General features: G+C 41.2%; 3 protein-coding genes and 1 long non-coding RNA gene across 7 annotated transcripts; 3 read left to right on the forward strand and 1 right to left on the reverse strand.

The window, feature by feature from the left end:
• The first annotated feature begins 91 nt into the window (after window positions 1-91).
• Window positions 92-1,735, forward strand: LOC6608048 (diacylglycerol O-acyltransferase 2). Its single transcript, XM_002032760.2, has 6 exons — window positions 92-375; window positions 434-531; window positions 598-729; window positions 796-1,137; window positions 1,195-1,394; window positions 1,453-1,735. Exons 1-6 carry the CDS (start codon window positions 247-249, stop codon window positions 1,608-1,610), a joined length of 1,059 nt encoding a protein of 352 aa, XP_002032796.1. The 5' UTR covers window positions 92-246; the 3' UTR covers window positions 1,611-1,735.
• Window positions 1,736-2,408: 673 nt separating this feature from the next.
• Window positions 2,409-4,356, forward strand: LOC6608049 (2-acylglycerol O-acyltransferase 2). The gene is made up of 6 exons (XM_002032761.2): window positions 2,409-2,598; window positions 3,000-3,097; window positions 3,170-3,292; window positions 3,348-3,689; window positions 3,748-3,947; window positions 4,014-4,356. The coding sequence occupies exons 1-6, from the start codon at window positions 2,470-2,472 to the stop codon at window positions 4,169-4,171; spliced, it is 1,050 nt and encodes a 349-aa protein (XP_002032797.1). The 5' UTR covers window positions 2,409-2,469; the 3' UTR covers window positions 4,172-4,356.
• A 1,563-nt stretch (window positions 4,357-5,919) lies between these two features.
• Window positions 5,920-23,084, reverse strand: LOC6608050 (protein GDAP2 homolog). Of its 4 annotated transcripts, XM_002032762.2 has the most exons (13): window positions 22,803-23,084; window positions 17,106-17,172; window positions 16,898-17,049; window positions 16,405-16,547; window positions 16,214-16,346; window positions 15,914-16,023; window positions 15,587-15,841; window positions 13,421-13,548; window positions 13,241-13,341; window positions 7,333-7,486; window positions 7,133-7,272; window positions 6,868-7,066; window positions 5,920-6,794 (listed from the first exon to the last, which is right to left on the reverse strand). In XM_002032762.2, the coding sequence occupies exons 2-13, from the start codon at window positions 17,166-17,168 to the stop codon at window positions 6,750-6,752; spliced, it is 1,623 nt and encodes a 540-aa protein (XP_002032798.1). In that variant the 5' UTR covers window positions 17,169-17,172; window positions 22,803-23,084; the 3' UTR covers window positions 5,920-6,749. The 4 variants fall into 4 exon arrangements, with proteins under 4 accessions (XP_002032798.1, XP_032570219.1, XP_032570218.1 ...); XM_032714327.1 differs by lacking the exons at window positions 15,587-15,841; window positions 15,914-16,023; window positions 16,214-16,346; ... (2 more) ...; window positions 17,106-17,172; window positions 22,803-23,084 and adding an exon at window positions 15,006-15,110 and having other exon boundaries at window positions 5,924-6,794; XM_032714326.1 differs by lacking the exons at window positions 15,587-15,841; window positions 15,914-16,023; window positions 16,214-16,346; ... (2 more) ...; window positions 17,106-17,172; window positions 22,803-23,084 and adding an exon at window positions 13,842-13,925 and having other exon boundaries at window positions 5,924-6,794.
• LOC116800304 lies at window positions 13,509-14,582 on the forward strand. The gene is made up of 2 exons (XR_004361229.1): window positions 13,509-13,567; window positions 13,847-14,582. It is a non-coding gene; the product is annotated as an uncharacterized LOC116800304 (long non-coding RNA).
• Window positions 23,085-26,940: the final 3,856 nt, after the last annotated feature.

Raw genomic sequence — 26,940 nt, forward strand, 5'->3', positions numbered from 1 at the left:
CCGACTTTATAATCTTCATCATTCCAATCGCAAATTCCCATCAGCCCCACACAAAGTACTACTGACTGGTTAGTTGGTTTGTGATTAGCAGGTAATGCGGGCGCCCTGCATGAAGCCGATAAGGATAAGTATAAGTCTAGTACAGGGCAATTTGACCATCGCTGGCTTTCATATCATTCAGTCGTGTGAGAACCGTCGAAAGAGCAGCTGGTGGAGTTTTTTGGGCATTTTTGAAACACAGCAGACATGAAAATCGAGTGGGCACCACTGCGGGTTCCTCTGCAACGCCGGATGCAGGTACTGGTCACGGCCTTTTTTACCTCCATGCTTCTGATACTATTGTCAGTTTCCTTCCTTTTGGTAGCTGGATCACTGGTAAATCACTAACCATTTAGTCATATGCATGAGTAACAGAACATGAGTTTCATTTAAGATCTACGGAGGTCTTTTGGTACGCAGCCTGATGGTAACTTACTTGGCTTACGTCTTTGTGCACCACAAGAAAACCCAATCCGTTGTGGATGGCAATGGGTAAGTCGAGTACTAACGAAAGTCTCTGTAAGATTATATCGCTGTGTACCTATGTACCTCGCTCAGCTGGATGATAACACGCACCAACCCATTGCATCGCCACTATCGCGATTACTTTCCCGTGGAGCTGGTGAAAACAGCCGAGCTGCCAGCTACTAAGAACTACATCTTGGCCAGCTTTCCCCACGGAATTCTGGGGTAAGCAACTTGACAGATAGCCAATCTAATCGTTCGAATATAAATAGACACTGATTTGTATTGTAGCACAGGCATTGGCATTAACATGGGCTTAGAAATCTCCAAGTGGCTGGAGCTATTCCCTCAAGTGCGTCCCAAACTGGGCACTCTGGATCAGCATTTCCATGTTCCGTTCATGCGTGAGGTCCTCCGCTGCTGGGGTCTGGTGTCAGTGTCCAAGGAGGCGCTGATCCGCATGCTCAGCAAGTCAAATGATCCCAAGCACAAGGATAATCGGGATGGATTCACCTCCAATGCGGTGGCCATTCTGGTTGGCGGGGCCCAGGAAGCCATGGACTCTCATCCTGGACAGTACATTTTAACCTTGAAGAATAGGAAGGGGTTCGTGCGAATGGCCATTCGAACGGGGTAAGTAATGGTTTCAGGTGTAATTTAAATTCCCATTGACATATGTCCTGGTTTCAGCTCATCGATTGTTCCTTCATTTTCCTTCGGAGAGGTGGACATTTTCGATCAGGTGGCCAATCCCCCCAACTCGCTGCTCCGCCGGTTCCAGGACTTTGTAAAGAAGCTGACCGGAGTTTCTCCGCTGATTCCTGTGGGCCGCGGATTCTTCAACTACACCTTTGGCTTCCTGCCATTCCGACGACGCATTGTCCAAGTTGGTAAGTTCTTCATTCTATACTTTATACATATAAGTGTTAATAATATTTAAATTCCCAGTTGGTGCTCCCATCGATGTGGTAAAGAACGAGCAGCCAGAATCGGATTATGTGGACAAAGTTCATAGACAGGTCATTGAGGCTGTGGAGAAGTTATTCGATCAGTACAAAGACAAGTACTTGGAGAATTCGAAGAGTGCCACTCTAGTTGTTCACTAGTTTTAAAGTGGATAGTGAGATTAGTAGTCAGTAGTACTGTTTCATCCACTGAATTAAATCATGTTGATACAAATATTCCTATGTAGTGTATTGAAAAAGAAACGAGCTTTTTAATTGAATTTAAACTGGTTATCTCATTACAAGTTGATTACTCTTAGTAGTTACAATATCATTTCAGTTCAATGTAACAAAGTCTGCGTGAATCAGCACTTTTGTGAATGAAACACTCGGCTGATAAAGGCGACACAGATCTCTGGTAAAACTACGACAAAATCGGCTGGATTCCTTATCGCAGAACGCACTATTGGGGTACGCACAATGGAATGACTGTTGCGAAGCACCGCCAAAACGTGGAACCACATCATTAGGTTCTTCGAGTAAAGGTCAAGAATCGATCGTGATAGGATGACTGTTGCCGGCATACATAAACATTGGAATAGTACCGGGTTCCCAAGATATGATTCAGCCACCGTCAATTGAAAACAACCAGCTAAGATCGAATCAACTTTTACAGCCACTTAAGATCCGTTATCAGACTGATTTGACTATAATTTGGGCAAATAAATCGGAGTTTGACTGGCTACCTTTCAGAGCATCTGCTTTGTGACCTAATCTACTCCATGCCCCACCTATTGTGTAATGTCTAGTGTCTGGATTAAGGCAATTATCAATGGGCTTATCACTTGAGTGCGGTTCTCAAACTGTTAACGACACTTGCGGATCGCTCCGAAGAGGCGTCACATTGGACAAGTACCCCACGATACACCCTGGAAATTGTGTGTGCTGATACCCCATCGCTCAGTCGCTGGAAACTCGTCGAAATAGTCGCTTCTTGTGTTGAAGATCGGTTGAACTGAACATGACAATCGAATGGGCTCCTCTCTGGGTTCCGCTGGAACGGCGGCTCCAGACCCTGGTTACGTCGTTCTTCACCTATACCTTCTTCACGCTGCCCTTCTCGTCCTGCCTCGCCGTCGCTATCCTGCTGGTAATCATTCAGAGCAAATTGTATATTACACAGAAAAATTGAGAACTACAAAAAACCGAGATCGGTCGTGCTTTACACGAAATCGGTATCGGATTTAAGATTGTGGAAGATAATATAAACAAGATCAAAGTCATTTGCCATCTGAGAATGTTTCGTTCTCGATCTGCGTAAGCTAAGCACGATTCGACCTTGGCTAGATTTTGAGATCGAAATTCTCAAATCGAGATCGTTGAGAATGGTTTTTTCTCTGACTGTAAGATATTCAAAAAGCCTATAGTAGCGATAAAAGAAATAGCTTGAGAATTTTGTGGCAGCATCCAATTTAAATTATAATTATTATAATTACTATACTGGAATTAAGAAATCACTAACAATTTGTATCTTTCTTTCATATTTTTAAGTACTACGGCGAAATGTTTGTGCGTAGTCTGCTTCTTATCTATTTTGTAAAAATTTATTTGGATTATAAAAGAAATTACGGCATTATGGAAGGTAATGGGTAAGTGCTTAAACTGGAGTATCCCGATTGCTGAGGAGATAATAGACCCCACTAACTTTCCCCATTCCCCAGCTGGTTATTCTACCGCAGTAATCAAAGATATCGAAACTATTTCCCCATCGAACTTGTGAAAACCGCCGAGTTGCCTCCCAACAGAAACTATATCGTAGCAAGCTTTCCACACGGAATACTTGGGTAACTATAGATCAACTGCTTTTTATATCTTATCACATGTTGATTACACCGCTAGAACTGGAACTTGCATTAACATGAGCTTGGACATCGGCAACTGGCTATCCCTTTTCCCGCAAGTTCGACCCAAGATCGCCACCCTGGATCATCACTTCAAGACGCCTTTTCTGCGGGACATAGTGCGCTGGTGGGGCATGGTATCGGTTTCCAAGGAATCCCTGGCCTATTTACTCAGCAAGTCAAATGATCCCAAGCACAAGGATAACTTGGATGGTTTCACATCCAATGCGGTGGCCGTACTTGTTGGTGGCGCCAAGGAAGCCATGGACTCTCATCCGGGACAGTACATTTTAACCTTGAAGAATAGGAAGGGTTTCGTCAAAATGGCTGTTCGAACCGGGTTAGTGAGGAGCTCATAAATTATAAGAATCAATAGATTCATTCCTTTGCTTTGCTAGGTCGTCGATTGTGCCCTCGTTGTCCTTTGGCGAGGTGGACATATTTGATCAGGTGGCAAATCCTCCGGACTCCTCGCTGCGTCGCTTCCAGAATGTGGTCAAGAAATTCACAGGCATTTCACCGCTTCTTCCCAAGGGTCGTGGTATCTTCAACTACAACTATGGCATTCTGCCCCTTCGACGACGTATTGTCCAAGTTGGTGAGTGCCAAATACTTGTTCCTTTACTTATAGTTTATAACCCCCATTCCCATCTCTATAATTCAGTTGGTTCCCCCATCGATGTGGAAAAATGCGAGACGCCCGATCCCGAATATGTGGACAAGATCCATGGGCAGGTGATAGACGCGCTGGAGAGGATGTTCGATGAATACAAAGAGAAGTACACTCCAAACTCAAAGCAGACCAAACTGATAATACAGTGACTCAGTAGAGTGCCTTAGAATGTGATTTTTAATAGTATTTAAGAAACTTTTGAAACGCAACACAGTTTTCGACTAATTCAAAGAAAGATAATGTTTTGTTTTTTTCCTTTTATTAGTTACCAATTAAATTTGTTACCTTTTATGTACTTATATATACAAAAAGAACAAGGAGCTGGATTCTCGAATTTTGGAAAAACTTAACTTAATTTCGCATTTTGTGCCACGACGATCATTCTTAATCTCGTTCCCGATTTAACAACTATAAGGAATTGGTGCTACGCTAGAAAGAATCGATCGCAAAATTCCTTTCGAAGGTACAATTTCATTAATTTAGCAACAAATCAGTTTTAGTCAATATTTTATTATATTTCTTTCGGTTCGGTTTGGTTTAGTTTTCGAATTTCGATTTTTAACGCTAAAGCAATAGCAATATTAGAAGGGAAAGTTGGGGGAAATATTAAGATTCAATGAGATTACTAGTTAAGTACTTGTGGGTTGGCTTTAAGAATTAACTACAAATATTCAAATATTACGAAAAGTATTCGTCTAAATATATACTTTTTAGAAAGGAACACTTGGCATAACTTGGATTCTCCTCGACTTGGGACTCTCTAGAGTAATATTTGGTTTTTGAATTTTCAATAACAGTTGAGTAAGCCATAGGATGGGCCACCATTTCTATCTAGGCGAATCCCGATTGTTGTACTCCTGTAAGGTGGTTCTCATGCAAGCGTAACGTTTGAGTACACTATAGTATGATTCTGATTATTGTTAGAGCTGGCAGGGAACTTAGGTGAACCCCATAGCACACTCTGGTTAATTTTCCTAAATTCAGCTGGTGAGGCAATACAAATTACGTAATTGGCATAATTGTCGGACGAACTGCCTACGACATATGTATGTACATACGCAGGTGCCTATAAGAGCCTATGTCCAAAAACTATCTCACTTTGGTGTTTCGCTATAACTCTACTTAATTTCTCATTTTAGGTACTAGCCAGGCTGCCGATTGTGGTTCGTGGAAAGCGCATTTGTCGTTTATCTAAATTTCATATCGTTCTTAATTTTTGGTTTTTGCTTTTGGGTATTCGTTTCGTTTGGTTTTTAGTTTTAAATCAATCCCTGAGTGCATTTTACTTTGCATGTAATTGCGTAGTTGCTAAATCAACTGCTGGTGTTGGCTGTGGCTGTCTTTTGGCTCTTCAACTGGTGGTGCGCAGTGTTGTAAGTGTGTGTTTGAGTTTGAGTGGCTCTGCTTTCTGATTACTGCCAGCGAGTGCGCCATAATTGAATCGACTAATTACAATACCTATCTCACAATTACAAATATATATGTACGTATAGCAGTGGCGTGCTATTGGCTTTGATTCTGGGGCTTTCTTTTTTCTTTGAGCGCAAACGGTGCATGGAAGATAAAGGGACGTGTCTCGAGTTGGAAATTCTCCTGCGCCTAAACATATCATATCAAAGTTGAACAGTATCAGTATTCAGTATTCAGTATACAGTATACAGTATACAGTATACAGTATACAGTATACAGTATTCAGTATTCAGTATTCAGTTTTCATTACTTGTTATTCGTTAGGTTCTTTATTGGTGTTTCGATTGTTGGGAGGGCCTTACGGTGAGCTCTAGTAAGTATCTACAAAAGGTTCTGCAGGCTCCTGCTGTTCCTGCACTTCTCAGTTGCTCAGCATCTCAGAGCTTCAAAATATATGCTTCTCTGCGAGTCGAGTTCGCATCCGTGGTTGGTTTGGTTTCGATTGGTTTAATTTATTAGTTGTGTATATTTAGTATATAGTTATGTATAAATACAATTGAATTTTAGTACGTATGTGTGTGTATATGTATGTATATCGGGGGATCAAACTGCATACGCGTTAGCTCTAGTATTAATACATTAATAATACAATTTGTAATTGCAAAGATAACTAACAATATGTATACTTATTCATATATACGTCTCCCTTCCGTAATCAAGTATCAAGTACAATTTATCAATTTCATATTTAGAATAATCTTGTGTATATCCGTACATGCAGGGTCTCTAATCAAATTTTATTTTCTTCAGCATTGCTAACGTTTTTGGTTTCTCCTCGTATCCTAATCCCACTAACGACGAGTCCTCCTCATCGAATCCACCCCATCGATTTCCTACCGAATATCTCAACTTTTCAACTATTTATAGCGAAATAACAAGGTTTGTTCTGCCGATGCCAACTAATCAACTAATTTCCATGCAATTCATAAGAATGTTTCACACAATTATCTGGTTTTTTGGGGCTGCCGATTTATCTTTTAGCTAATTGGTTTTTGGGCTACCGAGCGGGCGGGCGGGGCGACTCGGCCACTCCCATAAAAGTATGCTACACAATGTTCAACAAAACTTGCGGCAAGTCAATCGATAAACGACAACATCGAAAGTTATGCGCAAGTAAACAAATATTACTTATCACGAAAATAAAATACGTTCTATAAAATCTATAAAAACTTCACAAATGTATCTGTGTAACTATATATATGTATGTATATGCTATGGTGGCTGCCAGCTGTCCTAGACAGCAACGATGGCCGCCATCTACGAGGCAGTCGGCACAGGATTGAAGTAATGCAGGCCATTGGTCTGTAAGGAGGTTCAAAAACGCATATTTAAATCGTTTACAAATCGTATGGAAACCATGTTCAATCCGACTTACCGCCATGTCGTACTCGGTGATGTAGGCGGGAATTTCCAGCTGATCCTTGGTGATGACCGAGTACAGGTGCTCCACACCCGGAAGCGAGTGCACCTTGGCCTTGATGGCCGGCGCCATGAACGTGGTGAACCACCAGGTCATCATCTTAGTCCAGAAAGTGGGGTGCACAATATAGAAGGCCTTCAGGTTCTTCTTGTACCTATCCAAATAAAAGCAGAACTTAGCAAAATGTGCTTTTTCATCAGGTGTTGAGATCGGAACTCACTTGTAAGGCAACACACTGTAGACCTCACGCAGCCAGTGCAGCGATGGATAGTTGTTCGTGGATGTCAGCGTGTGGAAGTACGAGATGACATAGTCTCCTTTAACGATGGGATCCAGTAGCTTAATCAGATATAGCAAGGCCTGCAGTGCAAGTAGGATTAGTATTTGTCAATGTGGATAGCTGCTTTAAAGTGCTCTTACCTTTTCCAGGTCAATGTTCTGGGCGGGGAACCATTTGCCGCAGAACACAATCACAGGCCGACCCAGGCGGTCCACGCCGCTCTGGTAAAGGCAGCCGATGCCGGACACCTCCGTCAAATCCTCGACTTGGGCGCGACGCAGGAGGCGCTCGTATCTGCAAGAAAACAAAACTCAGCGGTTAATCCCATACAGATTTATAGTAGTAGGTCCTATGAAACTAATCTGCTGCTAATTCTGTTAGATGTTTAAAATAACCTATGTACACATGTACACAAATAAGTATATATATGTACATATATAAATATTTTATTTTTGTGTTTATAGATATACCTTACATTCTAAGATCGATTGCAAAATGGATTACATATATAAATATTTTATTTTTGTGTTTATAGATATACCTTACATTCTAAGATCGCTTGCAAAATGGATTACACGCACGACTGGTTCTACTTAAGATTGCTTTCATTTTGTTTACTCTCCGGCCTCTGACTTTTCAAGTACTAGACATATAACGATTATGTGTAGCCCACATTGATTGGATTGCTTGGCGAGGGGAGTTCGATCGATTATTATGTGGCGTCACGCAATTCCAGGCCATATAAGCATATAGATGTATTGAAGCTATTGTGGAGTCGCCTTGGCCGACTGCTTGGAATTCATTTCGCTAAAAACAAAGCCGCTGAACATCATGTTTATCCGCCTGGTGAATTATTAATGCGAAAGGCGTGATATACTCATGCTTAGCTGGTTTGCTTTTGTTAACTTAGTTGCTAAATTCCGGCCAATATTTGCCAGATAAAAGTACGAAATTAGAATGGGAATGGGCAGGGAAAATAGGTCATCCAAATTAAGTTCCGAATTTGATGTGCATTCAATTGGCCGGTGAATGAGTGTGCACTTTACTATGAGTATGAGTCATTCGACAGAGAATCGACTTATATATATATCGTATCGACTTATATCGCGTACTCAAAGGTGTGAAAAAGTTGTGCTAAGATGATTAACAGCTTTCGACGCCACACGCCGAAATACAAACTTTCAAACTGGCTAATTGAATGCCTCAGCCTCCGCCAAATGCGGACTAATATGAGTCAATTTCAGCTGACTTAGTGGCTGTGACTCCGGTAGCAGCAACCGATAAGCCGTTTACGACTGCGGAGAGATGGCCAGATAATGGGCCAGATAGTGCCCAAATGTGACGCATTGTGACGCAGTGCTAACCAACTCAATCTCGATCACAATCTCATAATTGCTGTTTGCCCAGCTAAAGATACAGATACAGATACAGCTGCGGATGCGGATGCAGGTAGATTTGGCGGGTGGTGCCCCCTGAATGTGATTATCGTGCGAAATATACAATGAATATTAAAGCGCAATGCTAATCCGCAGAATAAATCTCACACTTTAACAAGTCAGTGCCGCAGAAAAGTAATAACATTATTATTAGATTACATTTCCTGCCATCACACACATTGCATGTTATTATTCGCTGGCACGTACGGAGAAACAAGGCCGAAAGGTTCTATGGTTTTGTTTAGGTTCACTTGCGGTGGGTGAACGGATGAACGGGTGAAGGTTGCATGGGTGGGTGGTGCACAGTCAGGGCCAAGCTGCACGGCAAACCAAAGGATGCACGAGTCTAAAAATAGACTTTGTGGCAACTGGGGAGGGAAGAGTTCAGCTGTACTTAATTAACTGTGAATAGTGCAATGGTGGAACATGAACGTATTCAACTGAAAAACTCTATTAAATGTTCATATCAGTACAGAACCTGATAAGCACAGAGTAAGGCTTCTTTTTATAAAATCTATTAATTTCCTACTCCTTTCCATTAGATTTTGAACTATCTAGCTCCTAATTCCACATAGTAAGGCTCCTCTACCCATTAAATGACTAATTTTGATCGAAACATTTTGTATTGCGATGTAGAATATCTTATAGTAAGTAGTCATAACTGCGTAAGTGGCTCCCAGCTTTATGTATCTGATAGTTATTGAATCGAACTGGAGCAGTTAGGCTGTATTGCACTCCCACCCATCGCTGACGTCATTAAACTCTTGCCAAGGAGCAATTGTTTACAGCTAGGAGGCGTAGTAGGGGCGTTGATTGGCCGTCGGATTCCGTGACTGACACATCGCACCACACCGACTGGCGAGGCCCTTACCTTTCCTCCGGCGACTCCATGAGCTCATCGGGGAGGACGTCGTTCATGTCGCCCGTGGTTTCTTGCATGGGACTGGAGCCCAGGTCAATCGACGTCATGCCTTCTAGCATTGTCATAGTTTACTCAGTTTCGGATGGGTTGTAGTTGTTGCTGGTTTCGCTGGTGGGTGGCACTACTTGCTGTTCCCTTTGAGTTCGTCGTTCGCCTCTCGCGCACAATTACGGTATATCGATTTTAAGTCAAAATAGAAATTAGGTTTTTTTTTTCAACGGTTAACTGTACGTTTTGATTTGCTCGCTGCTGATTTCGAACCGATTTAGAGCATTCAATTGACGTCAAACTAACTGTTTTTTTTTCCTTTTGCCAAATACTTATTAATAGTTCAGGGTATTTTTCTCCGTTAAATAATACGTATGTGCGGGCAGCGTAGTAGCCAGACTTTTGCGTTGTACGGAAGCGGCTCGTGGAAATTCGAAAATAGAAATAGTTTTTCCCTTATACTTTCAGCTTTTAGCTCGATGCGATTTTATGGATTTATCACCGATTCCTATATGGAATTGGCGCCCTAACGGATATATATCTCAATGCACGTCCGTTCGCCGCGAGTGGAGCTTTTCGAATGAGCGAGTTGGCGGCGAGTGCGGCTGCTCTTGAATCTTTTTCGCCGCCCCAGCAGCCGCGAAGGAGCGAGGGAAAGGTAGCGGTGGAGAGAGAGAGAGACGCAGTGGCGACGTCGCCGCAAAAGAGCTTACACTCTTGCTCCCGTTCTCTCCCACGCGATGATGCTGCATAGAAAGAAAAGCTGTTACGATCTGCTAAATCGTATTACTTTAAAAAAGTATTTTAATCGAGATTGCATTACAATTCAAGTCCAAATGAACCTCAATGTAAGCTCATGAATATCATTAACACTGAATATATTAGAGGTAATTGTGTTTGTATTGAAAGTAAAGTTAATTTATCTTATATAAATTGATCCCACACAATCAAAAGGCAAATGAGTTGCCTAGTTTGACCTGCGCATTTGGTATCAAGCTGGCTTTTTCTGCCAGTGTACGTTGCTCGGGAGAGAGTATGGGGTCACTCTCTCATTTTTGGAGCGTGCGCCCTTTTCGCCTCTCCAATGGCAATCAGTTACAACACCAATGCCCAGAAGAGCGAGTACCGTTAGAGGCAGGGCTGCAGCAACAACAACAACCCAAGGACATCATGTTAGCGGCTTTATTTGCACTAATGTCAGTCGGGCTAAAACAAAACTGTCCAAAAATGAAATCAGTTCAAATGTTTGCGTTGTCAGTTGGCAGCTAAATGCGCAAAAAACGAACACACGAATGCTATTTCTGTTCCACAACCCACCGCCCACCACTCACCCATACTAGCACATTCAGTGGGAAGTACGGGCGTATGCGTGCAATGTGCAACATTTCCATCAGAATGGATGGTTGGCATAAACAACATTACTCTTGACTCATGAATGTGCGTAAACAAATGTACAAGTGTACATTTTGAAAATAATAAGATCAAAACGATTTCAATTTGTACGATTTATGGAATCATTACTCAGAAGAAGAATTCAAATCAAGCATAAGGTGCTTAATTATTTAAAAACAAACCTTTGCACTGGATATTATAAAAAAACGCAATTTGAATCCAGCTCAGATTTAAATCAAATGTTGGAGATTAAAGAAAGCAATAATAGCGGTATAATTCAATACCAACATATTGCTAAGAAGGCTTACAAATTCAAATCTCATCTATGCATGCTTCCTATCTATTTTCAAATATTCATATTTACGTTTAAGCGAGACTAGATGACCTCAGAATGTAATTAAAAACTTAACTACGAATAAAAAAAAATAACAGTCAATAATTAGATACCCCATAACTGAATAACAGTGCTCTTATAAACTAATTAGTTGTAGGAAAGTAATAATAAATCGAAATCATGTTTTCTGCATGTGCCTCGATGACCTCAGACTGAATTTAATCGAGAAGAGGCGCCTGCACAGTGGGGTGCATTCCCCTCGCACGCACACACAAAACAGGCGGCGAGTGACAGTGGAAAACTGGTCCAGGAAGCACTGAATACACATGCATATGCATGTACAAACAAACGGCTCCCATGAAATCGGTTGAATAAATTAAGATGCCTGGGAGATGTTGCACTTAAATGTCTACAAAATGTGTGCGGGCATTTGTGCGGTTTCATTCAATGAACTGCAACGGTTCGATATTCTGATTATATAGCCACCGGCCGATCCGGTTACCAGCGGATTCACCAGATATCCACCTCGGTCGAGCTGTCACTTGAATTGTTTTAATTAGGGTAGTCGCCAATATTTGGAACAAGTATGCATCAAGTTAACGCTATCTAAATGATTAACATTTACATCAATTTTATGACATTTTCATTTTTTCCCATATATATTTCTATATTGATCTATAACTTCTTCGATTTTTATCCGTATTTATTATAATACGAGTAGTGCAACCCTAAGATGTTATCTTCTGTTTGACAGACTTAGTTCCAACTGAACACAAATTATCTCCGCTAATAAGAGCATTTATAAATATTCATAAATGTTTACCTCTAATCTTTGTCCACGAATAAAACGGCAAAACAAATATTTTTCAGGCGATAAGAGTATCTTTGAGGTATATCCCATACGAATTTGAAGGATAATTAAATTTATAGCCTGATTTATGTAGAAATGTGTTACAGTTTTTTCAAGTGTAGCTCCTGCTAACTGAAAAATAGTGAACTCTTTTTTTAGACCCACCACAGAGCTGTAAATATTCATTTGCTGGGGTTGTGAAGATTTCACGCAAACTATGACGCCACTCTGCTCAATATTCCTACGTCATAGTTGGCGTCACAAATGAAGAAGGTCACCGAACACTTGGCCAGTCCAATTAGCATTGTGGAGGACGATGGGCAAGCACTTTCCGCTCTCCCCCTCATCACTAAATTCAATTTTAGCCAGAAACCGAGCCGAGCTACCGGGTTGCGTGCCAGGGACCTCTAAAATTTCGTCAAGCGGCGGAATTTACATAGAGGAAAGGCATTTGCCAGACGGTTAAGATATTTCCGGCATGCTCCTGTAATAAAAACGCCGAAGGAAGGGCTCGCTGACGAGGTGTTTATTGGAGGAGCAGGAGCAGGAGGGCCAACCTCTACTAGTGCGTGCTTTTCCGGCCGCTTTATTAGCTGCAGATTCCCCACACTCCAGGAAATTAGGTGACGCACTGCGTCATATGGTATCATAAGCGATCAAGTGATAAACTAGTTAAGCTCGAAATGAAATACATAGGTATATAGTTATCTAATCATGGGATCTGCAAGTCTGAACTCCACTTAACGTACTTCTGCTTAATCCGAATCTTCGCTTTTAACCTACATTTGATTTTATTTACCCAAAATTACACAATGATTGTGGTACAGAAAAAGTTGTTTACAAAATTGAAATGATTCACTCATTAAAGGCATTCAAAACATTTCACTTCTATTAATGTTTACTTTCTCGATTAAATGCTAATGGGAAGATGACTAATCAGAATTTTCTATGCTAACATCTAAAAGCGATAATTGCCAAAAATAATATAATATCATATTATGGGGTGTATGCTGTGTAATGACCTATTATTCAGCTAATCTCGACCTTTAAATCGGGTAAATTAACAATAAAACGATCTATCTAAACTTATTGTATCTAATATCAAGTAGTAACCAGAATAGCTTACCTTTCCTGGTGCTCAATGCCCTCGACTCCCTCGGAAATGACATTCTCGTAAACTCCGGTGCGTGGTCGATCGCTGAGCAGATGCTGCCGATCCAGATCACGCTGTTGTGGGCATTGGGTATCAATTGCATCAATGAGTTAGCAAATCAACTTCAGCTCGGATGCTTAAATTGCAACTCACCTGAAGCTGAGCCTGCAATCCGCTGCTGTACGAGTTCAGGCTGAGACCGTTCATATCCCGAGCTCCGCACTCCAGATCCGAGCTATTGCCCTCCATGTCGTGTGGACTCACGTCTGAATCGTCGTCGGCTGAGGGAGATAAATGATGGTAAATGGGTTTTAATATAACGAAATCAGTTTGAAGTTCTTGTAAATAAACTATTTAGCTTAAAATATATGCAACTAATATATATAGATTCTTAAAATATAAGAGCATTTAATCACATATATCATATTGTGATTTTTTCAAGAGTTGAGATATGAAATATTTTTGAAAATTGTACACTATCTTTATCGAACTGAAACTGGTAACTTGCAACTCGTGATCTTTCAACAATTTTTCTTTGTATTTTTTTGGGGGCGTTTGGACTTTTGATCTTTACACGAGAACTCAAACGAGTTGTTTATCATTCTGCGCTGGATTTCGGCTTCGATTTGGATTTGGATTATGCCCGCAGAGCAAACGCTTTCTGTAATCTGCGAACTTCAGCGCTGCGGAATGTGAGTCGAACTGAATGCCAGCTCCGGGCGGTTGAGGCGGCACAGCAGCGGAGCGGATAAACGCACGAGCGTTGAGCAAAACTGGATGCTGCCCTCTGCTCACCCCCCTTCCACTCGCCCCTCACTCGCACTTCAGCGCTCGCTTTGCATCGCTCTCGGCGGATAACTGATAAGACTGATAACACGACTGCGACGACATGATTAAGGCCCAGAACGGAACTTGGCCAGGCCAAAACACTTGAGTGACACTAATCGTGATAAGCGCGGCCAGAGCAAGTTAACTAACTTTTGATGATAAGTCAACGTAAGACGAATGCAAAATGTTATTAGCTTTCGCTTACATGTTCAAATAAGACGATGTAGTCGAAGATTAACTAATCAAGATTTTGTGGGTTCTATAGGAGTTATTAGGTAAGATCTGATTACGCATTTTACTATATAAATAATTGTATTTTACTTTAAAAGTAACTCAATCCACCATTTTGATTGGAACTAATTGTTATCGTAAACAAAATCTGAAAAGTGTGTTACGTTTCCGTTTTTATCTTTACAGTCAGTCAAAAATATGCAATAAACTGTCAGTCAAAAATATGCAATAAACTGATTTTTGTAACGATTGTCAATTGTTTATTTGAAACATTAACAACAAACAACATAACTAGTTTAAGATAATAGAAATTGAATCAGACAATAAATTATATTACAATTATATTTTTTACGTTTAGTTAAGGAAAATACAAGTACCAAGGTCAAATCTAATTAAAGAGATTGGTTCGAAACGATAGTTGTCACAGTAAACTTAAACAATTATTAATTTGCGTATTCTTTCCCTTAAATATTTTACTTGTAGCTACAAGCGATTTTACACTTTCGCAAACAGAAATTTATCCCGAAAGTATGCAACGAAATTTCTTCCTATTCTTAGCACTCAGCTTTCTGTCAGCTAGCACAGTAACTAAGTTGGCAAAGATACATTTTACTCTTGACTGAATTTATGACACATATTTAGAGTAAGCCTGGTAAGTTTCTGTGTGGCAAGCACTTACAAACACGTTAGTTGGTATAATTGGTTCGTTGTTGTGGATAGGATGGCCCAAATACCGAAAACTTGTGACTTTCGCGCGACCAATCGAATGCAACTACTGCCAAGTGACCCGCACTCGACCGACTTTGCAGCGTAACTGAAGCCATAGAAGTCGAAAGGCCAGTCAACATTGCAGACAATAGCGAATTTCTCTTATATTGCGCTGGTGTTTCATGCGTTATTCACTTGTGCCACTGCTGTGTTCCTATCTTATCGACAGGCAACAAAGGAACTGTATATACCGCATGTACAATCATTGCCATGTTGATAGCCGTCTTTATCATCGACAGCCGATTGATAAGCCGCCAGTGAGAAAGCAGTGACGAAAGCCACAATCGCACAGCTACAATCAGGAATGTGATATGTGCTATGTGCTATGCCCATAAAAATGATCTTCACGACAAGATACACTATCATTTCGCTGGGTAATACACTCTGCTCATTGCATATACTCAGTTTTATAAAAAAATATATAAAATATATATATATCCGACTTCTAGGATAAAAGGCCAAGTTGCTTGTATATGGTGCTTCGTTACTCACCTAAACGATGACGCATGTGGACACTGTGCTGCGGATTGCGGATGATGCGTATCTGGCGATCGGGATCCGGATGTTGCGGCTCCCCGAACTCGCCGCCAATGTCCTTGGGCAGCTGCCACAGGGCACTGCGCTCCTCCAGCTGATCCCTGGGGAAGTACAGTGGGGCCAGGACCTCGTAGGTGCCGCGCTCGCTGCTGCCCACGCACAATATCACAACCTGCAGGGTGCACTTGTCCAGATAGCGACGAATGGTACCTGCACATTGGGTTAATAGATTTTAGTCAGTTCGGAGATATAGGTAGTGAATGTATTTCATTTGGTACTAACGCAGGGCAATGTGGGCTGCCACGTCCGCGGGAAAGCTTTTCTGGTGGGCACTGATGTTGCACAGGGCGATGGTGTGCAGGTTCAGTTCCTTCGCCTTGCACAGGACATTTCTGTAAAGGAGGAACAACATATTTAATTACAACTGAAGGTTATTTATAATAAAATACAATACAATACTATAATACAGCTTTTACACTACCAATCAATATTCTTTGGAAAAGTATTAATGATCTCTTTTTAACTCAATTATCAAAATAGAACTACTTAGTGAGTAGAAAGTTCCCAAAACATCGGACTTACCTGTAGCAGCAGTGCAGCGTATTTTCGGCGGCCGTCTTGAACTTTTCCCTGTAGGCAGGTGCCACTGTATGCAGCACGTACTTGGCGGGCAGATTGTATCCACGCGTGATGCGCACATCCCCAGTGCGGCATTCTAAGTGGCAGATATATCAGATATTATATGGTATTGCACTCTTTCAGACCCAACTTACCCTTAACCGTGGTGCTCACCTCCTCGCGCAGCTGGTTACCAGCCACTGCGAAGATGCGCTCCGATATGCTATTGCTTTCAGTCAGAGTCTCATCGCTGGTGTTTGTGATGGCGTCCACCTCCAGAGTGGTCATGTCCCCATCCCTGATAGATTAAGAAAAAAGGTTAAAGGAGATCTCTGACATAGCATTGTAATGCATTCAACATGATCGAAAAGGTATTACTAATTTGGTTACCTCCATATGCATACAACTTTATTATTGACAAGTAACTAATCTACATTCTAACTTCTTTACAATCTAACACAAAGCAATATAATCTGTATCACACCAAGTTTAGTTTATGTTTACACAACTTAGTCATATATGTAATTCGAATTTTAAAAGGTATCTTGTGGCAGTTAAAGCCATTTAATTAAATGCGTTTTGTTTCATCATGATAATTCAAAATAATTTTTTAGAGCTTAGTCTTCTATAATTTTGTTTGGTACTAACCAGATTACGAAGCGATTGTTGACATCTTTGCAGAGTGGAAATGGACTGCGATTGTGCCGGGGTCCGCCCAGGTTGGAGTAGTCCGTGATCGGCAGCCGTGTGTCTGTTTTCTGTGAGCCCCCCCAGGTGGCCAGGTTATCCAATTTGACAGGCTAAAGGTGGGAATTGTGAGAGCTGCTGTTGAAGGCGTTTGCTTGGCACTACTTACACATGAGCTTGAACTGGATTCGAATGCTTTGAAGTCCACATTTGAGTTCGTGTCGAGACGCATTGCTCTGTAACGAAGAAACCAAAAGCTGTAGTTAGTTTCAGGCTCAACATCAATCAGTCTTCAACTGGCTAAATTTAGTTGTACCCAAGATAACCTGTTCTCCGCCGTTCCCATTTCGGTCGGTGAATTTGTTTACAATCAACTCGTTGTCCGGCTTTAGCCAGTTTCGGCTTGTGTGCGTGGGTTTGGTGTTCACAAAGCTATCTGGGTGCCCAGAACTCCGCTCCGATGAATCACCCACCAATGGTGCGGAGCGACACCTCGCATTCGCCCAAATCGCCGACTACAACGGGCACCGAATGAAATCTATAAATATTTGCATTCTAATTGTCATTGTTAGTTGTCATCACGTAGACGGAAGATCTTAATTCGCGGGTAAACACAAAAAGCTGGAAAAGCTGAAAATGTTTTGTGTTGAGGGTGCGAGATAGGGCTGCAGTAGTGCCACAAGTCTAATAACTTTTTTAAAGTGAGAAGCTATTCAAGCTTGATCTCTGTTGATATTAAATATCACTAAATTAGTCGAGCAATATTTAAATAAGCTATTTATGCTATGCATTTCAATGCTATTCTGCCTGTTTTTTGGCCATATTTTATGATAGTACCCATCTCCGACTAAAGAATGTCGTAATGCAAGGCCGACTGCAGCGAAAGTCCCCCCCACACACCCACCTCCCACTATTTCTCACCTGCTGCATGTGCGTCACGAGCCAAGTGAATGGTGAAAGCAACAGCAAAAACAAGAGCAGCTACTAAAACGCTGGCGAATGCAAAATGCAGCTGCGCTCTTAATTGCCATATCAAAACGCTCCAGGTGCGGACCCACTGCCCACCAGTTGAGCCCGTCGACCTTTGCCCTTTTCATCCCAGGTGAACAGAGCAGCTCGGCGGACGAGGACCCATCTCAAAATGTGACCCAAATTGGCACTTTCGGAATCGAGCCACTATATATATATATTTATATATAGTGCCGCCCAGATCGCGGCTATTGTCTTTGTGTGTCGAGTGCGGCTATCGTCGTCGCACAATGCAAAACTTTCCACAGCCACTAGCACTTGAGTAAATATAGTGGATTTGAAGGGAATATCTGTTATCTGGACGATATGACGGTCATTCTAGAAATAAATACTGAGCTCACTCAACGTCGCACGAAAATTTGGGACACACTTTGTGGGGAGCAATAGTAATAGACAAGGCTAGTAATATTTATATTCTACATAAAATAAATTCTTAAAACAAATACTCTTTCCTTACTTAGTTAATGGGAAATGTGCAATATTCCAAGCAGCTCACTATTTCAGTGAGATACTTTTAAGAAGTTGTAGATACTTTCTGTATATACGCTGTGTTATCGAGAAAGATACATCATTGCATTGCAAAATGCTTCACGAAACTATTATACCCCAAAAAAGAAACCCCAGATTGAGAAGCAGCTGTCCAATCTAAATTGGCATCTTAAACCCACACCATCAAACGGCGGAGAATCTTAAAACAGATAAGTTGGCGGGTAAACAAAGCAGATATATTGCCGGATGAGTTGCATTGGGGGTGTTCCTTCCGTCTATGGAGGAACAATAACGTCATGGCAATTGTCGCATCAGCCGGCAAATAGTCATTAGCCACACATTCAAATGGGCAACCGATGGATGATCCATCCGAGCGACAAGGAAAGTAATGGGGAGCGCTTACGTGATCGTTGGTTGATCGTGGGGTTGCATAAGGTTTTCTCCCCTCCTCATTCCATTCGTTCTCCGGCGGGGGAGCACCCTGTATACAAGTCCGACGGGTCTAACCAGCAATCAGAATTGACAAATATTTTACAGCTTGTTTGCTTATGGTCGGTTCTGTTGTTTTTGCTCTAAGGTATAATGGCCAACAAAAATACGTAAATTACGTCTCAGCTCGGTTGGCTTTTGATTAGCTACGCCGGAAGACCCCCCAACCCCCTCGCCCACCTCGTTTATGTGGAATGCAAATAAACAAAGTGCTACTGGCGTTGACATATAGTGGCCGAAATTAGTCATCACCTGGTGGTTTCATTGTGCTAACTTGCTCATCATTAGATAAATCGTTTTAATGTGGCAAGAACGTATAGAGATCAATTATGTACTTGTGATGCACAAACAACTGCCACAATTAATCAAATTAATAATTACAAGATTTAAGTTACTGAATACGTTTAAAATTCGGTCTTGATTACTTGAAAGTCATTGGAGTACTTTTGAATTATTTTTCCAGTCAATTCGAACCTCCTCCAGATTTACACTTGCAACTCTTTAAATCGGAACCAATGACTTCGCTGGCTGGCACTTTACTTTTGAATTGTTTGGCCCGTCTGCTGCCAAGAGATTCGTTTTAAGCTGCCGCATGTGGTTGCAAGTAGCGGACTTGGTGCTGGCCGATAACTGGCTTTGCAGTTATTCCTCGTATTGCATTCGGCTTGAGCTATCACTGCCAAGCCAACTACACCACCTACACCACCCACCATCCATCCAGCACCCACTGGCTAAAGTCCAAATGGGCGCACATGTGACTCCCAGCCCAAGTTTTCCTTCGCCTCGCCTTGATTTGTCTTGCCAGTTGGCGTGCCCGAGTCAATTACATTATTTCAACTGTGCTGCATGACATGATTTCCCCGCCCCCACCTTTCCACCTGCTTTTCCGGGGGGCGGAACAGGGGAAAATTGTGAAAAGTTGCAGGAGGAGGCAAACAACTTAAATGTAAATATCGCAGGGGCAAGGGTCATCCGCATATACTGGTTCAATGATACGGAAATCTGTGAAGGTTATTGTCTTTGTATTGAAAGAACTGCAGAAAATTGCAAAGGCCATAAGGAATATGTATAATCGTGGAAGACAAGCAAATTGCCTTTAGGATAGACGACAGTTTAAGATCAATAGAAGGTAAAATCCGCATTATACAACTTGTTTACTATCGAAATGCAGTATGTTTGCCACTATATATGCATGGTTACATATGACATTATTATTGATTGGATAGCACATACGAACTATATATTGTGTTAGATAAAAGCAATTAAATAGAATGGTTATACCTTTAATCACATATATGCTATATACTAAGTATTCGAATTCATTTCAATGGCTGACTCTCCAGGGTACCTTTCAGTCGAGCACCGAAGGAGCCTAGAATAAATGCGACTCCCCCAACGCCAGCCGCGTTCCAAGTTGGGCCAGCAAGTGCTGGTAGCAACTTTGTTTACGCTACACGCTCAATCCGCCAAACTGTTGCATAATAAATGCGAAATTGTCGCCCACATGCCAAGCCTTTGCCGAGCGAAAAAACAAGGCAGAAACAAGTCAGAAATAGCCGAAAATACATACAGAATACTTGGCTTCAGTTGCCGTAAAAACTACAGGAGGACAGGAGGAGATCTCCTGCTACCGTAGCCGGATTGGGCAAACGAATCCAACGGGGCTGCGCTTGGCACGGACCGAAACCGAGCATTCAGATGCCATGCATTAAGTATACGCCGTGTGTGCGCCAATCCGAGGTTGTTGGCATTGCCCTTTGCCTTCTGATCTCTGGCCCGGGGAACAAGCGCCAGTCCCAAGTTCCCAATCCCAATCCCAGAGCTAACAAACAGTGCCAGGCGGGAAGCGGTCCGCTTTCCGATTTGTGTATCTTCCAGTCAGCGTCGCCCAAATATTTGCTGTTCATATTCATGTCGGATGCGTCATAGGCGAGGCCTAACCTCCAGCTACGAGCTATAGCTTCCCAATCATTGGCTATTAGACGGCGCGACTCTGGGCCTAGTTCCACCTGACGTCAGCGGGATTAATTTCCCGTTGGCCATTGTTGAGCGCAAATTGCAGCAATTTTCCCGGCATTATCTTCGACTAAATTGTGTCGAATTGTCGCGCAGTCCCCGAATAATAATTATAATCTGCAGCACAGTCAGTAACTTCTTCATCCGACGACAGAGCCCAGCGAATGCATTTATATAATGGCCGGTTTGTTGGAGTATTAAGTGAATGACCAAATGCCCTGACAATGGTCACATTCAGCGATTGTTGTTTTTGTCGTGCCTGGCCAGCTCCAATGACCCCAATAAGCTGGCCAACTGGCCGAACAATAGCTCCCAGTTTGGGGTTTGGGGGAAATTACATTTCTATTAGGGAAATTCCACACACAACTGTGTGTGCTTGTGTGTGTGCACACATATATTGTGCGGCGGCAAATGCTAAAACGCTTATTAATAATTGTCAGTTTCTGTTAAGCGAGCACGCACAGTGGGGCAAAGTATAAGCATGCGGGGTGGGAATTTCATTAGTCTAGTATATGGTAAAAACTAAAAGATATATAAATATCATGTTTAAGTTCTACAACTTTATGCTCCCCAGTATTGCATAATTTTGGTAACGGAGTTGTTAGCTAATATCTTTCAGTGCTTTTTAAGCAAAAGCCTCAATAGCTGGCCGTAAATATTTAACAGCCTATTTGCAATTTTAGGACCGACTTAGCCTAGTTTGCGGGATTTGGACTAAACTAGCGAGCGATTATATGGCCCACGGCGACTGCACCGGGCCATTTCAATATCGCCTGATAATTGGGCTGTGCTGGCAATTAGCTGTGACCCCGACGGATACCCAGTGGGCCATGCAGCTGGCTACGAGGATGACTTGAGTGGCTGACAGCCGGGAAAGCCGTCGAAACTGCAGTCATATGTATTTAAAATTCAGCGCACGGCAATCCCAGCGAGGAGGAAAAGCCATGGAAAAGCCAGTTTTTGGGCTCCGGTCAAATGCTGCTTCGCCACTCGCTTAGTTATGTATTTTCGCATAAATTTCTAATGCACTCGCAGCCGATGTTGCAGCACGTTTCGACTACAAGGTGGTGGGAGGCAGCGGGTGGGAAAATTGCTTGGGAAATGCTCGGAAAATGGGGGGAGGGCGAGGTAAGCGTTCTTGGTGAATAAACCTGTCACTGAATGAACTTAACGGAGCTCGCTACTAAACCGAAATCATAAATAATTAGTGGCATGGCCGAGAAGTGGAAGTTGCACAAGCTCGGCTCCTGAAGGTTATTTCACTCTTTTTTTTTTTGTTTCTTATTTTGTGAGTGTGTGCGCGTGTCTCTTCGTAATTGCCTCTGTATTTGTGTTTATATTCACCCTCTCGTTACAAAAGAACGCTTTTCACTAGCCACAGAAACAAAATCAAAATGCTGTTTATTGTATAATCGAGACCTTGTTTTTGCCTGCTTCGTTTTTTTTCTATTCGTTATTTCACTGACTATTATTTCTTTTTTTATTGGAAAATGCACACAAAACTTTTTCGAAACGAAAACACTAAAAGACAACACACTCACACACACACACATGCGGATGCGTGGGCAAACACTCACAGATACTGCGCACACACACACAAACAGATACTCCGTTTACCGTTAAGCGGGCGAGGGGCGGTGGGTGGTAGGCGGTGGAGTGGAGTGGAGTGAGATAAAGGAAAACGCGGTAGTTGGTCGACGGTGGTAGGCGCGGCGGTTATTCAGGTAACTCTCTGCGAGAGTGTGTGCGTGTGGCGGTGTGTCCGTGTGAGTGTGTGCTTGCCTGGCTGCGCCTGTATGCGTGTGTGTATATTTGCAATCCAAAGTTTACGGGCTTTACGCACTCGGTTCGTCGATCAATGAATCAAACTCCAACTCCGGGTAGCAGCTTTAATCACTTCTCTCGCACTTTTCGCTCAGTGTTCTCCGCGTTCGATTTCAGCTCCTCGGGTCAGTGTGTGTGTGTTGGTTGGTGTGCCGTGTTCGTGTGTGTGTTTTCGGTGTGTTGCAAGCTTCAGTTTCTCGGCTCAAATCACTTCTTCTTCTCTTTCTCGGCCACCGCTCGTCAGAAATCCGCGTTCGACACTGAAGTTAGCGAAAGCTTTCGGGCCAGCTTTAAACTTTCGACTGCGCCGAGCAGTGGGACCAAGTGGAATTAACTTGGTTGAACTATTTAAGCCAGCAATACTTTCAAGTAACAGCAAACAAAACTAAAATAAAAAAATTATTAATTAATTATTATTAATTAATTAATTATATACAAGCTTAACATAGCTTTTAAATTGAAAAACAAATAAATTTTATAATCTATTTATTTTTAATAATACTTACTTGTACACAAATTTAAGATTATGTCAATAAAGACCCAAAACACAGTAAGCTAGTTTTACATAATACCAATATGTATAATAAATGTAGATACGATGCTTCAATAGACACCTACAAAAGCTGGCTGCTATAAAGCTCAAGCTTTTCGAAAGTTCTTCGAATTCGATGGCGCGAATACTTGATTTTTGATAACTTCAGTGCGTATACTTAATTTTTAACAACATTAACTTGTATACTTGATTTTCAATGCCCAATAAATTAGTTCTTTATTAATGTGTGTTTTTGAGACATCATTGCTTTATCTTTCTGGGTGCCAGCAATTCTATTAGCAAAATATGCTTAATATCATTCGCTAGACATTCTTTTCTAGCTAGGCAAGTGGTCTTTAAGCCATTGGCTCATCTGCTCATGGACGTGTTGTTTATTTTCGACTTGCTTAGTATCTTCTCAGGCACGCGAAAACCTCTTTGGGCCATTAACAAGTTAATCAAAATGCATAAATCACCAATATACACAAGATTCCGACAACAAAGTCGCTGCCGCATGGCTATCCATTCATCTGCGGCCAATGTGTATTTGTCATATTTCCCACTTATCAACAACTTCATGGACCCGCTCCGGGTCATATAACATGGACGCTAGCGACGCTACACGAGTGCAATTGGTAGAAAACTTATACAATTACCCCAAAAACACATGCGAATTAAATTGTACAAAAAGTGAAACCAGCTGAGGAAGCGAAAGCCAGCCGGCTGCAGATGAAAATGAAGATGAAGTTGTCGAGGTTGAGGCTGTCTTCAGACGGAGTCCAGCTCCGTCCCGTTCCGTCCCATCCCGTCGCACTCCCAAGATGCACTTCGGCGGACTCCCAGCTCCGCTCGCTCATAATCGGCAGATGTTAGCCATAAAATGGGAAAGGAGGAAACAAACAGTTGACCATTTTATTCCATTCCAATGGCCAACTGGTTATGGACATGGATGGCGAATCTGCCAACGAACTTCTCGAACTGCAGCCCCCATGTCCCATGTTCCATGTCCGAGACCCAAGAGTGATAAATGCTCAAACGGATTTATATTTTTGTTTTTTGTATATTTTTTTGTATTTTTCGTCGGTTTTATACTTTTTAGGTATTTTTGTTTGTTTTTATTGAAATTCCTTAGATCGCAAGAAGCGCACAGAAGTAATATGTATGGTAATTGTTGTATATGGTATAGATATAGATACATTATTATTATTATCTTTAATATATATAATGTAATATGTAAGTAATATTTATATATTTTTTGTGTGTGTTTGTGTGTGGTGTATGTGTGTGTGGCGTCTGCTTGTGGTGTATGTGTGTGCTGGTATAATAATTAGATATACGTAATTAAGTATATATATTATATACAAATCTCAATGGATTGTTGATTGATTTGCTTGAATTTACAATTATATCTGGTATCTGTATCTGGTATCTTTATCTTTATAGATGTATAAATTTAATATTACACGCTAGAGATATTTCAAAATATGTCCTCTTCTCTACAGGCTTATCGAACTAACATACAGCTAAGTAATATATATGTGTATATATCTATATATTGTATTGTATTTTATTTTATTTTATTGTATTGTATTGTATGTAAAAACACAATCCGCCCAGCCCAGGCATTTAGCTATGGGACCCAAATATGAAATAAACCTCTTCATTGCAGCTGGCAAAACCAAAGAATTCCGACATATCAGATCATATCAGATCGTCCTTCTTCCGGTTTTAATTCTTTTTTTTTTTTTTTGTTAATTTTCTGTTTTTGTTTTTGGTTTAGATTTTGATTCAGTTAGAGTTCGGTTTCGGTTTCAGTTTCAGTATCAGGTTAACTCGTTTTTAAGTTTGCACTAAGTAAAATGTTTTGCAGATTGCAAATTGGAATACGTTGGCTTTGGACCTTGTCGAATATGCATATAGATAATCTGGATATATACACATACATACAGCGTACATCGTACATTATGTCACAATGTTTAAACTAAAGTTAATACATAAATTCAAAACACAAGTTCAAGGTTAACATTATACAAAAGGTGTGTAGTTGGTAGACAATTCTCAAAGTTATCAAAGAATGCACACGGAGAGGAAACATCGTAAGCTAATCATCATCCATCGTCATCCACATCCACTCATCATCCTCGACTCATTTTGTCTTTCATTTGTTGTGGATATAAATACATATATATATTTATGGTTGCATATAAGTATATATTCCTTAGTCGCTTGTGGTATTTTGTTGCAATTGCAAAAAGAGAATTACACATTAATCTAACGTTCCTTGATGGTTTTTCGAAGAAGCGAAGTGTTTCGTTTCGAACTATTAATATTTGTTGTCTAGAGCATATCTATATCATGTCTATATCATTCATAAATTATCACCAGCTGGTTTTAACAATTCACTCAATCAATCATTCAAAAACATAACATATGTTGCTGTTGTCAGGACACACCGAAAATATTCTACAAAATATTTCACATTTCACATTGTTTCGTTCTACACATTACTTTAAAATTTATTTCGTTTAACTTTGTGGATTGATTTTCATTGAGCAACTTCTGGTACACCAGACACACATAATATATATATATATATAAATCCTCTACGCTTCCGAATCCTCGTCCACATATTAATTTGACTAATATTTACATATCATTTCAGCCTGCAATTAGATTGTTGCTTGGAATTTCTAGACTGGAACCCAAAACGCCGCCTTCGTCTGTTGCACTTGGCATACAAAAAGGTCAATTCGCAATTAACGTGCTACATATGCATGCCGTATTTTTCACATTTTCTTCTTTTTAGGTTTTGTGTGTGTCTGTTTGTTTATTAAAAAATACAATGATAGGTGTGTGGGGACATGCGGGTTTGGTCGGTCGGCTATCCAAAATTACATTACAGCTTTCAGTGTTTGGGTAGGTTTATTACAAAAAAGATGAATGTTGGAAAAGATGAAAACGACTTTCGACCGAGCAAACAGATTAAATTTTGGCTTTAAATTATTAGGTTACTTTTTTTTATTTTTTTTTTTTTCTTTTTTTGTTAGACTTTCAATAGGTTTTACAAAGTAAAATTTAGTTTTCGTAGGCAAAGAAAGTTACACAAATAACGTAAATGTTGTGCATATGGTGTAAAAGGATTTTCATATAGCCAAAACTAGTGATGATACGCAATCGTTTTCGTCCTTTTTGTGTGTCAGTGATTTAGGTGGTGTCCCTGTTCAACATCTAACAGCGGCTGAAGTTCAGTCTGCGGTTCAAACTCTCGGGATAGTTACATTATTAAAGTAGGAGCGCGTGTGTGCCAAGTGTCGTGGAGGGGCTTTCAAGTCGCCCCGGACACATTCAATTAGAGATATAGAAAAGGAACAGTGAAATAGACCTCTGATCATACAGTTAACGAAGAAAGTAGCCAACCGAATATATGAGTAATGATGAATCAACAGTAATCCTAATGTGCCAAGTGGCTCGGCCAGGCCAGCAAGCATGAACCGTTTCCCACATCTTCTTCTCCACATCCTAGACAAACTGGTGATTATGGTGGTGGTGGTGCTGCTGGTGCTGCTCCTGCTGCTGTTCGGTTACATTGAGGTAGGAGTCCTCGCCCAGCAGAAACATACTGGGC

The sequence above is a fragment of the Drosophila sechellia genome, chromosome 2R (genome assembly GCF_004382195.2).
Source record: "Drosophila sechellia strain sech25 chromosome 2R, ASM438219v1, whole genome shotgun sequence".
NCBI classification, from domain to species: Eukaryota; Metazoa; Arthropoda; class Insecta; order Diptera; family Drosophilidae; genus Drosophila; species Drosophila sechellia.